General features: G+C 39.9%; 1 protein-coding gene across 1 annotated transcript in view; it reads right to left on the bottom strand.

Annotated features, from left to right (window-relative positions):
• The window catches only part of gabbr1b (gamma-aminobutyric acid (GABA) B receptor, 1b), a 34,129-nt gene that overhangs the window by 1,302 nt on the left and 19,543 nt on the right, over positions 1–13,284 (bottom strand). The window contains exons 10-17 of the mRNA XM_023960059.2: positions 11,033–11,183; positions 10,752–10,884; positions 9,930–10,046; positions 8,712–8,819; positions 8,093–8,186; positions 6,289–6,416; positions 2,777–2,905; positions 1,513–1,656 (exon numbers count right to left, since the gene is read on the bottom strand). Coding sequence (XP_023815827.1) covers positions 1,513–1,656; positions 2,777–2,905; positions 6,289–6,416; positions 8,093–8,186; positions 8,712–8,819; positions 9,930–10,046; positions 10,752–10,884; positions 11,033–11,183 — 1,004 coding nt within the window. The remainder of the gene's footprint in view (positions 1–1,512; positions 1,657–2,776; positions 2,906–6,288; positions 6,417–8,092; positions 8,187–8,711; positions 8,820–9,929; positions 10,047–10,751; positions 10,885–11,032; positions 11,184–13,284) is intronic.

The raw sequence follows: 13,284 nt of genomic DNA on the forward strand, positions 1-13,284 counted from the left end.
GTGTTTTTAACATGCTTTTGTAGCATGATGGAGGACATATATTAAGAAAATTAAGCTTAAAATTACATTTCTGCTTCATTTAAAAAGCAAACCAATTTAAACGCTTGTAGGTGTGTTGTAGAAGCTACAATCTGCGGGCCACAAGCTCCATTCCGATGAATCTACCACCTTGAAAGCTCCTAGATTACTCCCATTTTTATTGCACCAGTAATGTTACGTTGGGGTTGTGAGAGTCTGTTAGCTAGCAGGAGGGCATGTAAAAAGATGGGTGATGGGAAATGGGAGCGGGCTTACTTCGCACCAGTGGTCTCGCTCACAACTCAGATCAGGATAGGCTCCGGCAGCCCGTGACCCCGAAAGGGACAAACTGGGTTTAGAAGAGGAATGAACGAAGGAATGACACATTCCATAAATGACCCGGGATAGGTGAAATCCTGAAATGGATTATGAATGTTTATGGCTGTAAAACCTCTCACTTCACACTTTTTACACGTTTCTCAGACAGACATGAACATTCTCTCACTCTTATCTCTCTGTTTAAAATCTTAATGTTCAAACCTAAAGATTCCAGTTTTATAGAAATAAAACAAAGATCTGAGAAAGAAATAATTAGAAATGCAATTTTAAGCTTGATTTTCTTAATATATGTCCTCCATCATGTGAAAAATGCCACAAGAACATGTTAAAAATTCAATTTTCATTGCAGTGGGTCTTTAAGGGAATAACTGATAATGACCTAAAGTGGATGGAAGGAAAATCTACTTCACTTCCAGGAATTCTGGACTCCTCTTCCTTTCCCTTTACATACCAAACAGTCCTTTCTTTCTCAAGCAATTACAATTCTGTTTTCTCCCATAATTTCATGACTGGTTGTCTGTCTGCATTCCAGACGGTTTTGCTGGCCGTCCTTCACCCCGTTCTCTACCAGGAGCGATGCTATGACATGGTCTGGCCCTTAACCACCATCATAGTCGATGCTCTTGGGTTTAATCATCTGTGATCCGAGCTTAAAGCATGCAAGATGTCAACGTCCAAGAGCCAAACCACCAAAAAGGTCTGGGATTGTTTGTTTCTGTGTAGCTTTCTGTTTCACAAAACTGCATTTACCGGTAATCGCATTCCTGAGATCTATTTTTTATAAAAGGACTGTGGCTCTTCGGTTAGGTCACACGATTTACTCGATGCATACAAGTTTGTAGCTTGTGTGCATCACTTTCATTAACGGTCATTTAAGCGATGGTCTACTGGGAAGAAACAGCGTGAAGATTCATCTTAAAACCACTTGTTTGTTCATTTTTGTGTTGTTACTTCATAATATCTTTGTCTTTTCCTTTAGCGTTGCTTTACTACTAAGATCATCTCTGCACTGATAAAATAGGATTTGGCATCCCCTGAGATTACCCAAGAGCATCCAGAGTCATTGTATGATTACTCTTATCACTGCAATTTAACATCTTGATTAACACATGTGTAGCCTGAAGCAGGCACTTTGAAAAGAAAAAAGGTTTTGACCTCCTGGATGATCTTCTCCAGCTCCTGGTTCTCTCTTTCCAGCTGTCGGGACTTCTCCTCATCATGGTTGTTGGTGGAGGAGCCGCTCTTCACCGTCTCCTGAGCATCAGACTGCCACTCACCCCGTGTAATAAGGCGCCTCATCTATGGGACACAAATTTTTCTTTGATTAACCTCCTTTTAAGCTTAGTTTAGTGTTTTAATAGGGGTTGTTATTCCCCAGATTTGCCTCCATCCATTATCTATATCTGCGTCTTCTGGATTACGATCAGTGAGGTCGCTGGAGACCTTGTCTCTTGTCTCGGCTTCCACGTTCAAATCTCTCGTTTTCACGCGTCACTTCACACATTTTTAGGACCGTTTTAGGGCTCGACGTACAAAATGCACCACCACTGAACGCGTGTTGAAGTTAGGGTTTGACCAATCAGAGACTCAGATTTAGTAGTGGTGTATGGAGGGAAAGCACACTCTTGAGCGTGTGTCACATGCCCAGTTATAGTTTTAATGTCTTTAATGGTTCTTTGGTCCCTGGTTTATGTGGTCCTGTGTGTAAATGCACGTGTGTTGGGGATTCCTTTTAGAGGAAACCTTATTAACTAGATTCTCATTTAAAAAAAAAAAAAAAACCTAACTGTGTGAATGGCGGCAGTGGCTCAAGCGGTTGGCAGGTCATCCAATGTCATTGTGTCCTTGGGCAAGACACAACAGTCACCCTCCCTGCCTCCAGTGTGGCTCCACTGGTGTATGAATGGGTATGAATGTCCCGGTGATGGTCAGAAGGGCCGGAGGCGCAAACTGGCACCCATGCCTCTGTCAGTCTGCCCCAGGGCAGCTGTGGCTACATCAGTAGCTTACCATAACCAAGTGTGAATGAATAAAGGACACATTGTAATACATACATTAATACATGGATACATAAAACATAAGCAGGAACCAAACCCACAACCTTTCGAGCAGTCAATCGCGCTAATTGAAATCTTCCTCAATTGCCTTGAAATATATCCAAAATGTCACTCAAAACTAAAACGCTGTTTTTGACGAATGTTTTCTCTGCCACAATTTTTTATATTTTGTTGTCACTTTGGAGGAAAATTGCTCAGTGACTAAATCAAAATGTTATACCCGTCTCTGCTTTGAAGAGTCAACAGTTGAGCTGATTTTCCACAGGTCTGTACCTGCTAAAATGCCCAGAAAGCATAATCCTGATCAGATGCAGCTAAGCATCTGTGCTGCTGGTTTCTGTATGGTAAAGTGGAGACGTCACCTTTGGGATGAACAGAACCACCAGGGTGATGTAGACCGAGAAGATGATGGCCAAAGAAGCAAACGCGAATGAGGCGTCCTGCTGGGAGGACAGGATCATGGTGACCGGCGCCGTGATCAGGCAGAGCACCTGAAGAGAGAAAACACTGGTTTAGCTCAGTCATTTTTAAAATAGTCTGCCTAGTAAAAGCATGCTTAGGTCAGAGGAGGTGCTGCAAGACTGTGCTGTCGGGAAGAACTGAATGACTGCAGCACCACAGAGAAGAGGAACATCCCTTGCTTTTGAGGTGATTTTTTTCATGTCTAAAAACATCCCATAGACATTCTTAGATTAAATGGTTAAAAGTAAATGGCGTATATTTGTCTTTACCTCCTAACTCTTGCCACAAAAGCATGTATAGAAGTTCGATGGATACATTGATCTAGTCTTGCTTTGGTGTATTTTTTCCTGGAACTTCTCTTGTTTTGTGATTTGTCCTTGCAAACATTTGGTACCATTCTGCTTCTTTTTTTTTTTTTTTTAGAGGAGACGGTCTTAAAAAACTAAGTTTGATCAATTAAGAAAACTTTGGATTCAACCCCTGATCTTAGTAAATCAAATTCAGAAATTTGATTAGAAAGGAAGAGAATGCAATGTTTTGCCCCCTAAATTGGGTGGAGGGTCAGGTTAAGGCTTGGTTAAGACTTATAGTTGGTCATCCATGTATAAAGGCCACCATCACGTTGGATCAGGGATCCATTGGGCCCTAGTGTAGTGTAGTTGCAGGCGGACCTGCTGAGCAGGAGCACTGCATCCATGGAGAAAATCCCAGCTGTTCATGTAAAAAAATGATGGTACTCACAGGAGCAGAACAGTATTTTTTAAGCGATCAGAGAGAAGAAAACCTTGGACTTTCCCTCTACTCATTTTTGCGTATTAAAAAAAATTCAGTTTTAGACCAACAGGAGGTTCTTTACAAACCACAAGAATAGTGTTTAAACCTTTATAAATGATCTCAGGTCTCTTATCTCAATGGAATTTGTGACGAATGGCAGCTTTTTGAACAAACAAAAAAAAAAAAAGCCCTCTGAATTTGACCAGAGAATTGTGGTTTTATAGGTGAGGGTTTCTTCACTGATGAGCTAACCTGAATGACGCACATCTCTGCTTCAATACTGCTCCCAAAAGTCCCCATATTTTCCACTGTCCTGCTGTAGAAAAAACTTCAAGTTTTGGCTAAAATATCATGCGAATACTCAATAGTGCCCTCATACCTGCCTATCCATCAACTTACTTTATTTCAGCTGATTTTTGGGCAAAGGAAGGGTGCCATCTCCTGGCCACATTAGGCATTTTCCCAACAACAAATAATTCAAAATTTAAATGTTTTTGCATTTTTAGAAGTTAGTTACTTTTTAATCAAATAAATAGAACTATTCAGATGATTTTTTTAAAAATCGTAGTCTTTTCTTTGCTGTATTATGATTTCCCGCACTCCCGTATCTCCTCAATCATCATGCCATTTTTCTAAATTCCCCCTTTGTTTATCCAAAGAAACCCCAAAAGAGAATCTCTGTTTTATCAAGCTTTTGTTTCAAGTCTTCACGTAGAGTTAGGATTAATACATTGACAGAAGAGCTTTTCCATCACACTGATTTGCTCTGGTTAAAAAGAGATGTGTGTCAAATTCCCTTTTGCACGGCAGCAGAACAAAGTGATGCTGACAGCTTCCCAGACGAAGAATCTCCTCAAAGGTGACTTGAACGACAGCACGGGTCACGAAAAGCAGCCTCAAAGACTGCAGCTCATGCATGATCTCCTTTTTGTTTCTGTGGAAGTGAGCAGTCTTTCAAACACACATCTTTACCCGTCCAAAAGCTGTCAGCCAGAGCATCAGTGGGGCAGCAGCAGATATAAATATAGACGTAGGTGGATCTGGTGCTGTCAGAAGCGGCTCAGCTCCACCTGACTGCATTCACAGGCTCACCTGCAGCTCTCCTGGCACCACTGTGACCTCTCAGGGGGAATGAAAATTCATGTAATCCGGGTGAAATCTGAGCCAACGTGTCAAACTTGTGACAGCTCGATGTGCAGTCTGTGACAGAGGCAGGTGAGAAAACGGAAGAGGTCTGCTTCACAGTACAGGCTGAAGTCACCTGGGATGGAGAGCATCTGATACATGTCAGCTGCGAGATGCTGGAGAGGGACTCGTCTGATTTATTGTTTCACGTTGCAGAACTTCTCTATATTCTTGCACAAAAATGGAGTCAGTTGAGCAGCTTTTACCTGATTTTTTATGTGAATGCATGCTGTGCCGTATATGTTCGCCCTTCACAGGGAGGTCATCAACCAGCTTGATCATGCTATCAATAATCCATCAGAATTATATTTGTACAGCAAAAGAATATTGGTCTAGATTTGCTGCAGCTCATAAGTCACATACCAGGCATTTGTTATTGTTCTTGTTGGGACCTCTATCTATACAGGGGATGCTCAGAAAGTGGGAACTCACATTCTCTGTTGGGTGGTTGTCAAAAATAATATTTTACATGGATAGTTTTCTCCATATTGAACATGCTCCGAAGTGTGATGGTGAATTTGATGGAAATTTTAAAAACTCCATAGGTTGCCATTCACTCATTGACACTCAGCATTAAGAGGCTGGATTGGAGGGAATTAAACCCACAAAATGGTTCCAGACTGTGCTTAGGTCTGCAGCTAACTGTTTCCCCAGGGAATAAGTCAAACATCACACACCTAGTGAGACAAAGGATGGGACTTTAACTTCAAATGACCACTGGAGCTAGGTTGCAAAGGTCTCATGGTGTTTCATGATAAAAAATCTGATTTTACACAAAATAAAACCAAACCTATGGTAAATGGTGTATACTTTTATAACAATTTACTATGGTCTTAGAAGGCCCAAAGCACATAACAGACACACTGATGGCGGCTCCGCTGCCGAAACTGGCGCCAACCTATATTGCCCAAAGACACTTGGACACAAGGGCAAGGCAGAAACACTAACTGCACTCTTCAGACTGCTCTGCACCACAGCTGCCCATGTTTACTGTCTGGTTTTAAAAAATACTATTAAAATTTTTTCGAAGGAGTGTGTGTGTGTAAATTTTTTAATGGAATCCTTTTGATTTTATTTGAACCTTAAATTCGTCCATGTTTCTTTGATTGGCAGATGGGTGGACCTATCAAAACTGCTAAAATCTACAACTTGCAGAATGTCATTAAGGTGGTTGGAGGAATCTACGGCTGTCCCACTTAAGGGGTCATTTTTGGCATTCAGAATTCTTTATGTGCTGCCAAAAATGATCAGACCTGTCTTTAAAAAATAAAAATTGTTCAGAAAATAATGACTTATATCTGCTGTCCATCAGGAGTAGCAGACACTTTTTCTAAAACTTCTGGAGTCCATCTTTTTTCTAACTACATCCTAACACTCTTTTCTGTGTGAGTGTGCAGAACACCTTTCAAACTCATAAGAGCCATGGACTCACATAGATCAAAGTGAAACTTACAGCTACATTGTATATGGCCATGCCGACAGCTCGGTGGTCGTTGATCTTCTCTGTGGAGATGGATTTGGTTTCGTAGGCTAGGAAGATTCCAAGCAGAAGCAGGAGTCCTTTATAGCCGTACACCACCCCTGCAGAAAAACAGAAGAGTGATGATGATCAACAGCTGACAAATTGGTCAAGAGGATTTACTTTTTTCGTGATAACAAGACACTTCAAATTCTTATTAATTATGACATTGATATTTTTAAAATATAAGTTTTAAAATACTTTTTAGTAAAGACAATATTTCAGAGCAGTTTGCAATGTATTTTAGAGATAGTTTGCAGTTACATTTTCACTGAAATGATAACTATTTCGCTTTTCATCTTCCCTAATTTCTTCAAGGTTTTCACCAAGATTCAGGGCAGTGAAACTATGGAATGACTTTTTCGATGTAGATAGAAGCTGCATCTCTATAAATGGAAAAAAAACACAAAACATTTAACCCCTGCCTTGTGTGACCCACAGGCCTTTTGTTCATTTAAAATTGTATTATGATGAACTTTTGATTTACTATTACTGCATTTTTTTTCTGTGTTTTAATACAATTCGCGTTTTTTAAATAATATTTGTGCAAATGTATTAAACAGACTGTAAATGAAGCCACAAAGGTTCTGACTCTCCCTGCTCTCTATTAAATTATCTTTTTTTCCAATGTTTTTTTCTTTACTTTGTTGTGCAAAAAAATCAAATCAAATCATGATTTAACTTAATTTAATTATATTAATTTAAATTAATTTAATTTAATGTAATATTTTAATTTAATTTAATTTAAACCAAGCTTATATTCTTCGTTGACCTTGAGTTATAGGTCGTATTATTATGTTCAACCTTTGCTGAGTTTATCATAAGTTTACCATGGTTTGACCTTGAAGGTCAAGTTATGCATACCTTATTCAATGTATTTTCAGAAACCTTAAACAATTACACTTTACAGTCAAATATCATAAATGTGATGGAATGTGTTTGTGTTCATCATTCACAGAACCCTTGCCAACAAAAAATGCTTTTCGCTGGCTCACACATAATGAATTACTCAATAGTTAGTCAAGGCCCCATAAAGCTATTAATTATTTCATCCTTCATATAAAACATTTCTCTGATGAGCCCTCATTTGAAAAGGTCAGGTCAGCATTTATGAAAATGTATGGATGCTTGAAATATATTTTACTTTTTAAAAATGAAAGAAAGGTATCATGTTAGTACTGCACAAACTATGCATGCATGATGCAGCTTTTTATTTAAAATCTTGATGAAATAATAACATTTCAAAAAATACTTTTTTTCTTTGCTGTATGACATTAACCTTCTTAAAATGAATCTTTTACTGTACAATTTCATTGGACAACATAGAGACATCCATTAAAATAAAGATGATGTAACATCCACCCACTTGTGTTTAAATGCATGGAATTATAAAGACCAAACGTTTGATCAGCTGCAAGTGAAGGAAATCCATAGTAGGCTAAAAATACTTTGACTTCTGTCTGTTTCTACATGATTTTAGAAGACAATGTCTTCCTTCAATTGTGTGTATTGGGGGGCAGCTGCATTTGCTTCTGTATTTACGTAGAAGAGATTACAGTTATTTTATGGTCTTAAACCATTTTTCTGCCAATATCCAAAGGATTCTGTAGAGGATTTTTAGCTGAAACACAACGTTTCTTAAAGTACTGGTTTGTTCTAAGCATGCATGAGTATTGGGAGTTTTCCTCGATCAAAGCACTGTGGAAAGTATGTGGGGCTTTGCCGAAGATCCACTCACCCAGCCACGTGGTCATCTTCTCTGAGCTGCAATGCTCCAGGAGAGGCTGGATCAGAACATCCAGGTCTTCTTTTGGGGCTTCTCTTGTGAACTTCTGTGAACACATTTCAACAAACATGGCGAGTATTATCACGAACACTGCTGACGCCCGGAGAAAAAGGAGCGGAAAAAAGGGAGAAAAGTTCCAACGCATTGTAGTGAGGAACAAACCATCTAAGGGAAGAAAACCAATGTCTAAAATTAGAGAAAAACTGTCACGACAACATAAACAAAACAAAAAGTAGGAGTGGATTTTGGATGAATTTTAATTTACAAAAAAAAGGGAACAGCTTTTACAACATCTCAAAACTCATTTTTACTAAAATAAAACGGGTAAAAAGCAATTTTGAAGGGGTTTCATAAATGAAAAAATGTTATTGGAGCTGAAGTAAAAGCTGGTCGTCGTATTTGTCAATGATTCCCCCAATACTACAGAGTAATTTCATGCTAAGAAACGTACATATGAAAGATTTATTTTTGAAATGCTGGTTTTGGTTGCAAGCACAAAACTGTGACCACAGTTATGTTCTTAAATTTAAATTTAAAAAGCCTTAAAAATGAGCAGACAGGATGATCCTACCTCTACAGTGACGTGCAAAGGATCCACTATTTGCCAGATCATCAGTAACAAGACATCCACACTGAGCAGCACTCCCACGGTGGCGTAGAGTTTCCAAGAGTCCAAGTGCTGCAGGAAGACAGACAGACAGTCACTCGGAAAATTCAACACAGCCCTCTCTTTAGCTCCGTGGAGGAGTTTTCATTCTGCTGTCAGTGGAGCAGGGAAAATTGAACCATCTCTTACAGGGATGGGTTCAGTGAGAGCAGCGAGCTAGGAGGTCCCTGAGAACACCAAAGCACATCTACACCCCCTTTCTACAGATTTACCTCCAAGGTCCAAAGACATGCTTCATAGGTTAGTTGATTTTTTTTGCACAAAAAAAACGAAAGCAAGGATTTTACAGTTCAACTCAACTTTCTATTGTGAGTGTAGCTATGAATTTTGGAATAGGAATGGACAGATAAAAACAAAAACAAAAAACTGTAACCTTCTGATTTAAAAAAGCACAAGGGTTGAACTGCAAATATAACTCAAGGAGTCCGTATGTATACATGTGTGTGTGTGTGTGTACATATACATACAAAGAGTATTTAGGCTGGAAAACTGCAAATTCATCACTCAGGCGTTTTCAGATTACATTTTAGCATAGATGCTCCACAATGTGGTTTTCAAAAACCAAAGTCAGGAAGAAGCCTTCAGGTTAAGACAATTCTGATGATGTTGGAAAGTCCTATAGAAATAAAGAAATAATAACAAGAAATATTCGTTCATTCATTCATTCATTCATTCATTCATTCATTCATTCATTCATTCATTCATTCATTCATTCATTCATTCATTCATTCATCCATCTTTTTAACTGCATGACCGTGGTGTAACGGAATGTCCAAGGGAGAGAACCCAGGTGCAGGAAGAACGACCCAAATCCAATAGTTTACTCGAAGGGGCTTTAATGCCAGAGAACCATAACACCAGAGCATAGAACGAAGACGCTCCGACACAGAAACAAAAACAGAAACGGCATATATAGACAAAACCTAATCAACATAATACAGAACACCTGTGACAAGCGGGAGAGTTCAGGAAGGGAAGGGCCTCCAGGAGATCACAGCAGGAGCAAAGTCACAGGCTCCATGACACGTGGAGGATTTTGAGGTAAATTTGGGAAAACCAAAATCTGGAGCCTAAAGGGAGCATTTCTAAGGGGGTTTCTCTATGGATTTAGAGGCTCATTACCTTTCTCTTTTCCTTCTTTTCATCCTTCTTGGTGAAAACCGTGTGGACCCACCAGATCTTGGTGAACATGCTGCCGTATGCGAGGCTGAAACCCAGGCCGATCAGCCACAAGCGGAACTGCAGAGACGGAGCAAAAGACATAAACAGTAATGTTTACATTTCTCTAAATAAACCCATGGTTTTGACAGCTTTGGTGTTTTGGTTTGTACACAACTGTCAGCTGAACCTTTATTGTGTTTTTTGTTATTTTCCATTTGATCCACTTATAATACTGTATGATGTGGACAATATATGTTTTTCATGAATGTCCTAACCAGGCTGATAGCCCACTCTCAATGACTGACACAAGGTTAGACAGAGGATGTTCCACCCATTTGAAACCATTTTAATGGAGAGAACAAGATCCAAGCTACCAGCAGTTATGTCTTATCAGTCACCGAGGCTAGTATGAATTGGTAGTCAAAGTATTCTCAGATGTGGAAGAAAATAATACTGTAAGCCTGCAGAGCTTGTGAAGCCTTTGGATCTAGTCATCTACAAGTGGATGCATCCGAATAGAGCATAGCAGGAAGCTTGTGACCCAAGCAATGTGTATTCTACATCCCAAATACAATGTGGTTTTTTTTTCAAATGGCATTTTTTTCATCTGCTCCTGATTCACAATGATTCAAACAAAGGAATATTCAGAAATGCAATTCTAGGCTTAATTTTCCTGATATATGTTCTCCATCATCAGAAAAATGCCACAAGAACATGTTAAAAAAAAACACATTATGATTGGAGTGGGTCTTTAACCGGATAAAGTGGCAGACTGAAGCCTACCTGGCAGACGACAGGAAAGTGTCTCCTGTGCACGTGAAGGCCGTCGATGCCCAGAGGAAAAACCGCCGCTAGAGCCATCATGCAGCCCACAGCAGTCATGTTGTTCAGGTAGGGCTGAGAGTTCTGGATGTATCTTCAGAAATCACACTTTCATCACCGTCACTGTTATTTACTGAGAACTACTGACCACATCAGAGGAAACATCTAGAGTAATCTCGTCACAGTCGTCTGTATAAGAAAACCCTTATAGGGAGAATTCAGCTGTAGTGCTACTGTTGTACCTGACTCTGCTGTTGTAGATGTTGAAGGTGAGGCAGACGATGCCCAACAGGATGCCCACCACAGCAAAAACAGACATGGACACAAACAGCCTCTGAGACAGGTATCGAAACTCTTCAATGACCACAGTCTGATCAGCAGGGGGTCCTTGGCCTGTTAGACACAGAGACCATGGGACATCAAAAGACGAAAAACTTTGTTCATTACCTGTTAATCAGTGCTTTAGTGTGGTTCTAAACTCGTTTTGCAAACGTTTCTTGATCCAACCACCTGTTAGGAGTTCTTTTTTCTTTCTTCACACATTGGTTTACATTTCACCTGCCTCATATCTTATTAAAAGGCTCAGCATTTATGGTTTCTGGGAGGAAACATCCTCCAATCATATGGAAGAACAGCAGCCATGAATAAAATGATCCCCTGCATGATTGCGGTCAGGATGACTTTGCCTCAGATGTGAATGCATCTTACACAAAAAGCCACATTATCTCTTCTGCTCATTGTAAAAATAGTTTGTGAAATAACATGCAGTATTGTGAAAAACACCACATCCCTCCTTTCTTATAGTGTGTTAGGTAATGCAAATGTATTTTTTTCAGGTCCACCTAGTTATTTTCAGAAGGATTTCTTTAGCTGTTGTTTATCTGCTCAAATACTGATGATTCTAAAAAAAAAGTCTATAACCGATGATGGATGATGGATGATGAGCGTCGAGTTCAGATATTGGGGTGGTTCATCACAAAGACTGGAATCTAGAGGTCTTGGATAAACCACAAATTCCTTGCTTTTGATGTGCCATTGTGCTTTAATGTGCTAAGTAGATTTTTTTTTGGGGGGGGGGTTGCTTTTGTTGGCAGCAAAAACAGGGTTGTAGTAAAATGACTGGAGCACTAACAAAACGTGTGTTCTGGACGCAACCTGAATTCTGATAAGAGACAGAAAAGCCATTATTCGTTAATGATGCAGCAAAAAGATGCACTTCATTGCTTTCAGCTTTGGAGACTACAGAGCGTCTCACAGAGACAGCGTTCTCGCCTGACCTTCAGTTCAGAAAAGCACCATTTATTCATCTGCTGCACCCCATGAAACCCTTTTGAGGGTCACAGGGTTTGCTGGAGCCACTCCAAGCTACTTTTGGGCAAGAGTGCACAACACAATGGACAATTCGCCAGTCTGTTGCGGGACTACACAATCACATGCACTTGACACTGAGGGACAATTTAGAATCACCAACTGACCCATGCATGCACAGGGGAGAACATGCACAGAAAGGTTCTAGCTGGGATTCAAACCAGGGCCTTCTCTGTGTTTGACGGGAGCACTAACCACCATGTGGCTGTGCAGCCCAGTCATGTACCACTTCACTAAAACTCATTCATTCGTTGATCTTCCTGAAGGCTGAAACAGAGCAGCTGATCCAGAGTGGAGTCACTTTGAGTTGGGTCATCTAGACCCACTACACAGTGCTCTGAACCTTTTTTCTTCAATGATTAGCGATCTTCACTGGTGTCCATGAAATCTTTTCACCTTTATCCACCTTTGTCATGGTAGGGAGAACACGTCAATGTAAGGGTGGGGTCATCTAAGATAGCACAAGGGTTAAATATCCCTGAGCTGCTCACCATTTCTCCCGCTTAAGGGTTGCAATTCCTCCAAATTTTGAGATCAATTTATTTATATCTCTTTAATTTATTTTGTTTTTAAATTTGAATCTTATTCCAGAACTTCATATTCATAAGACTCTGCCTGAGCAGTTTAAGCCGAGGTGTAAATAAATGAAGTGTGTTGTTGTTATTGAAGTTTTAGGTAACACAAGAAACTGGAGACACATTTTCACGTCTGCTTCTGCCTACATTTTCAAATGTAGACAACAACAAAAGTAGGGTAAGAAATACTCCTCAAACTTGAAGGTTTAATGAGCTCCAAAAGAGAATTAAGAAGAAGGAAGGATGAGGATGATGAGGGGATGGTCTACCTGTCCTTGCATGTGGGGAGGCGTGCTTCTGTACGAGCGGCTCTGGGAACATGTGACTGTCTACAGATATCACGCCGTGCGCTTGGTGTTGCATCAGGGCTGTGTTACCACGGCAACAGGATCCTTATTAGTTACCATGACAATACAAGTAAGGCAACCCTGCAGGAAAGGTTGTCAAGGAAACAAAAAAATAAAAAGAAACTGTGGAGAAAGGATATAAAAAATTGTTGATGGTTTAAACAAAATAAGAGGTGAAGGACAGGATGGGCCACTTAAAACACA

Source organism: Oryzias latipes, chromosome 11, assembly GCF_053564925.1.
Source record: "Oryzias latipes strain Hd-rR chromosome 11, Olatipes_Hd-rR_3.1".
Lineage (NCBI taxonomy): Eukaryota > Metazoa > Chordata > Actinopteri > Beloniformes > Adrianichthyidae > Oryzias > Oryzias latipes.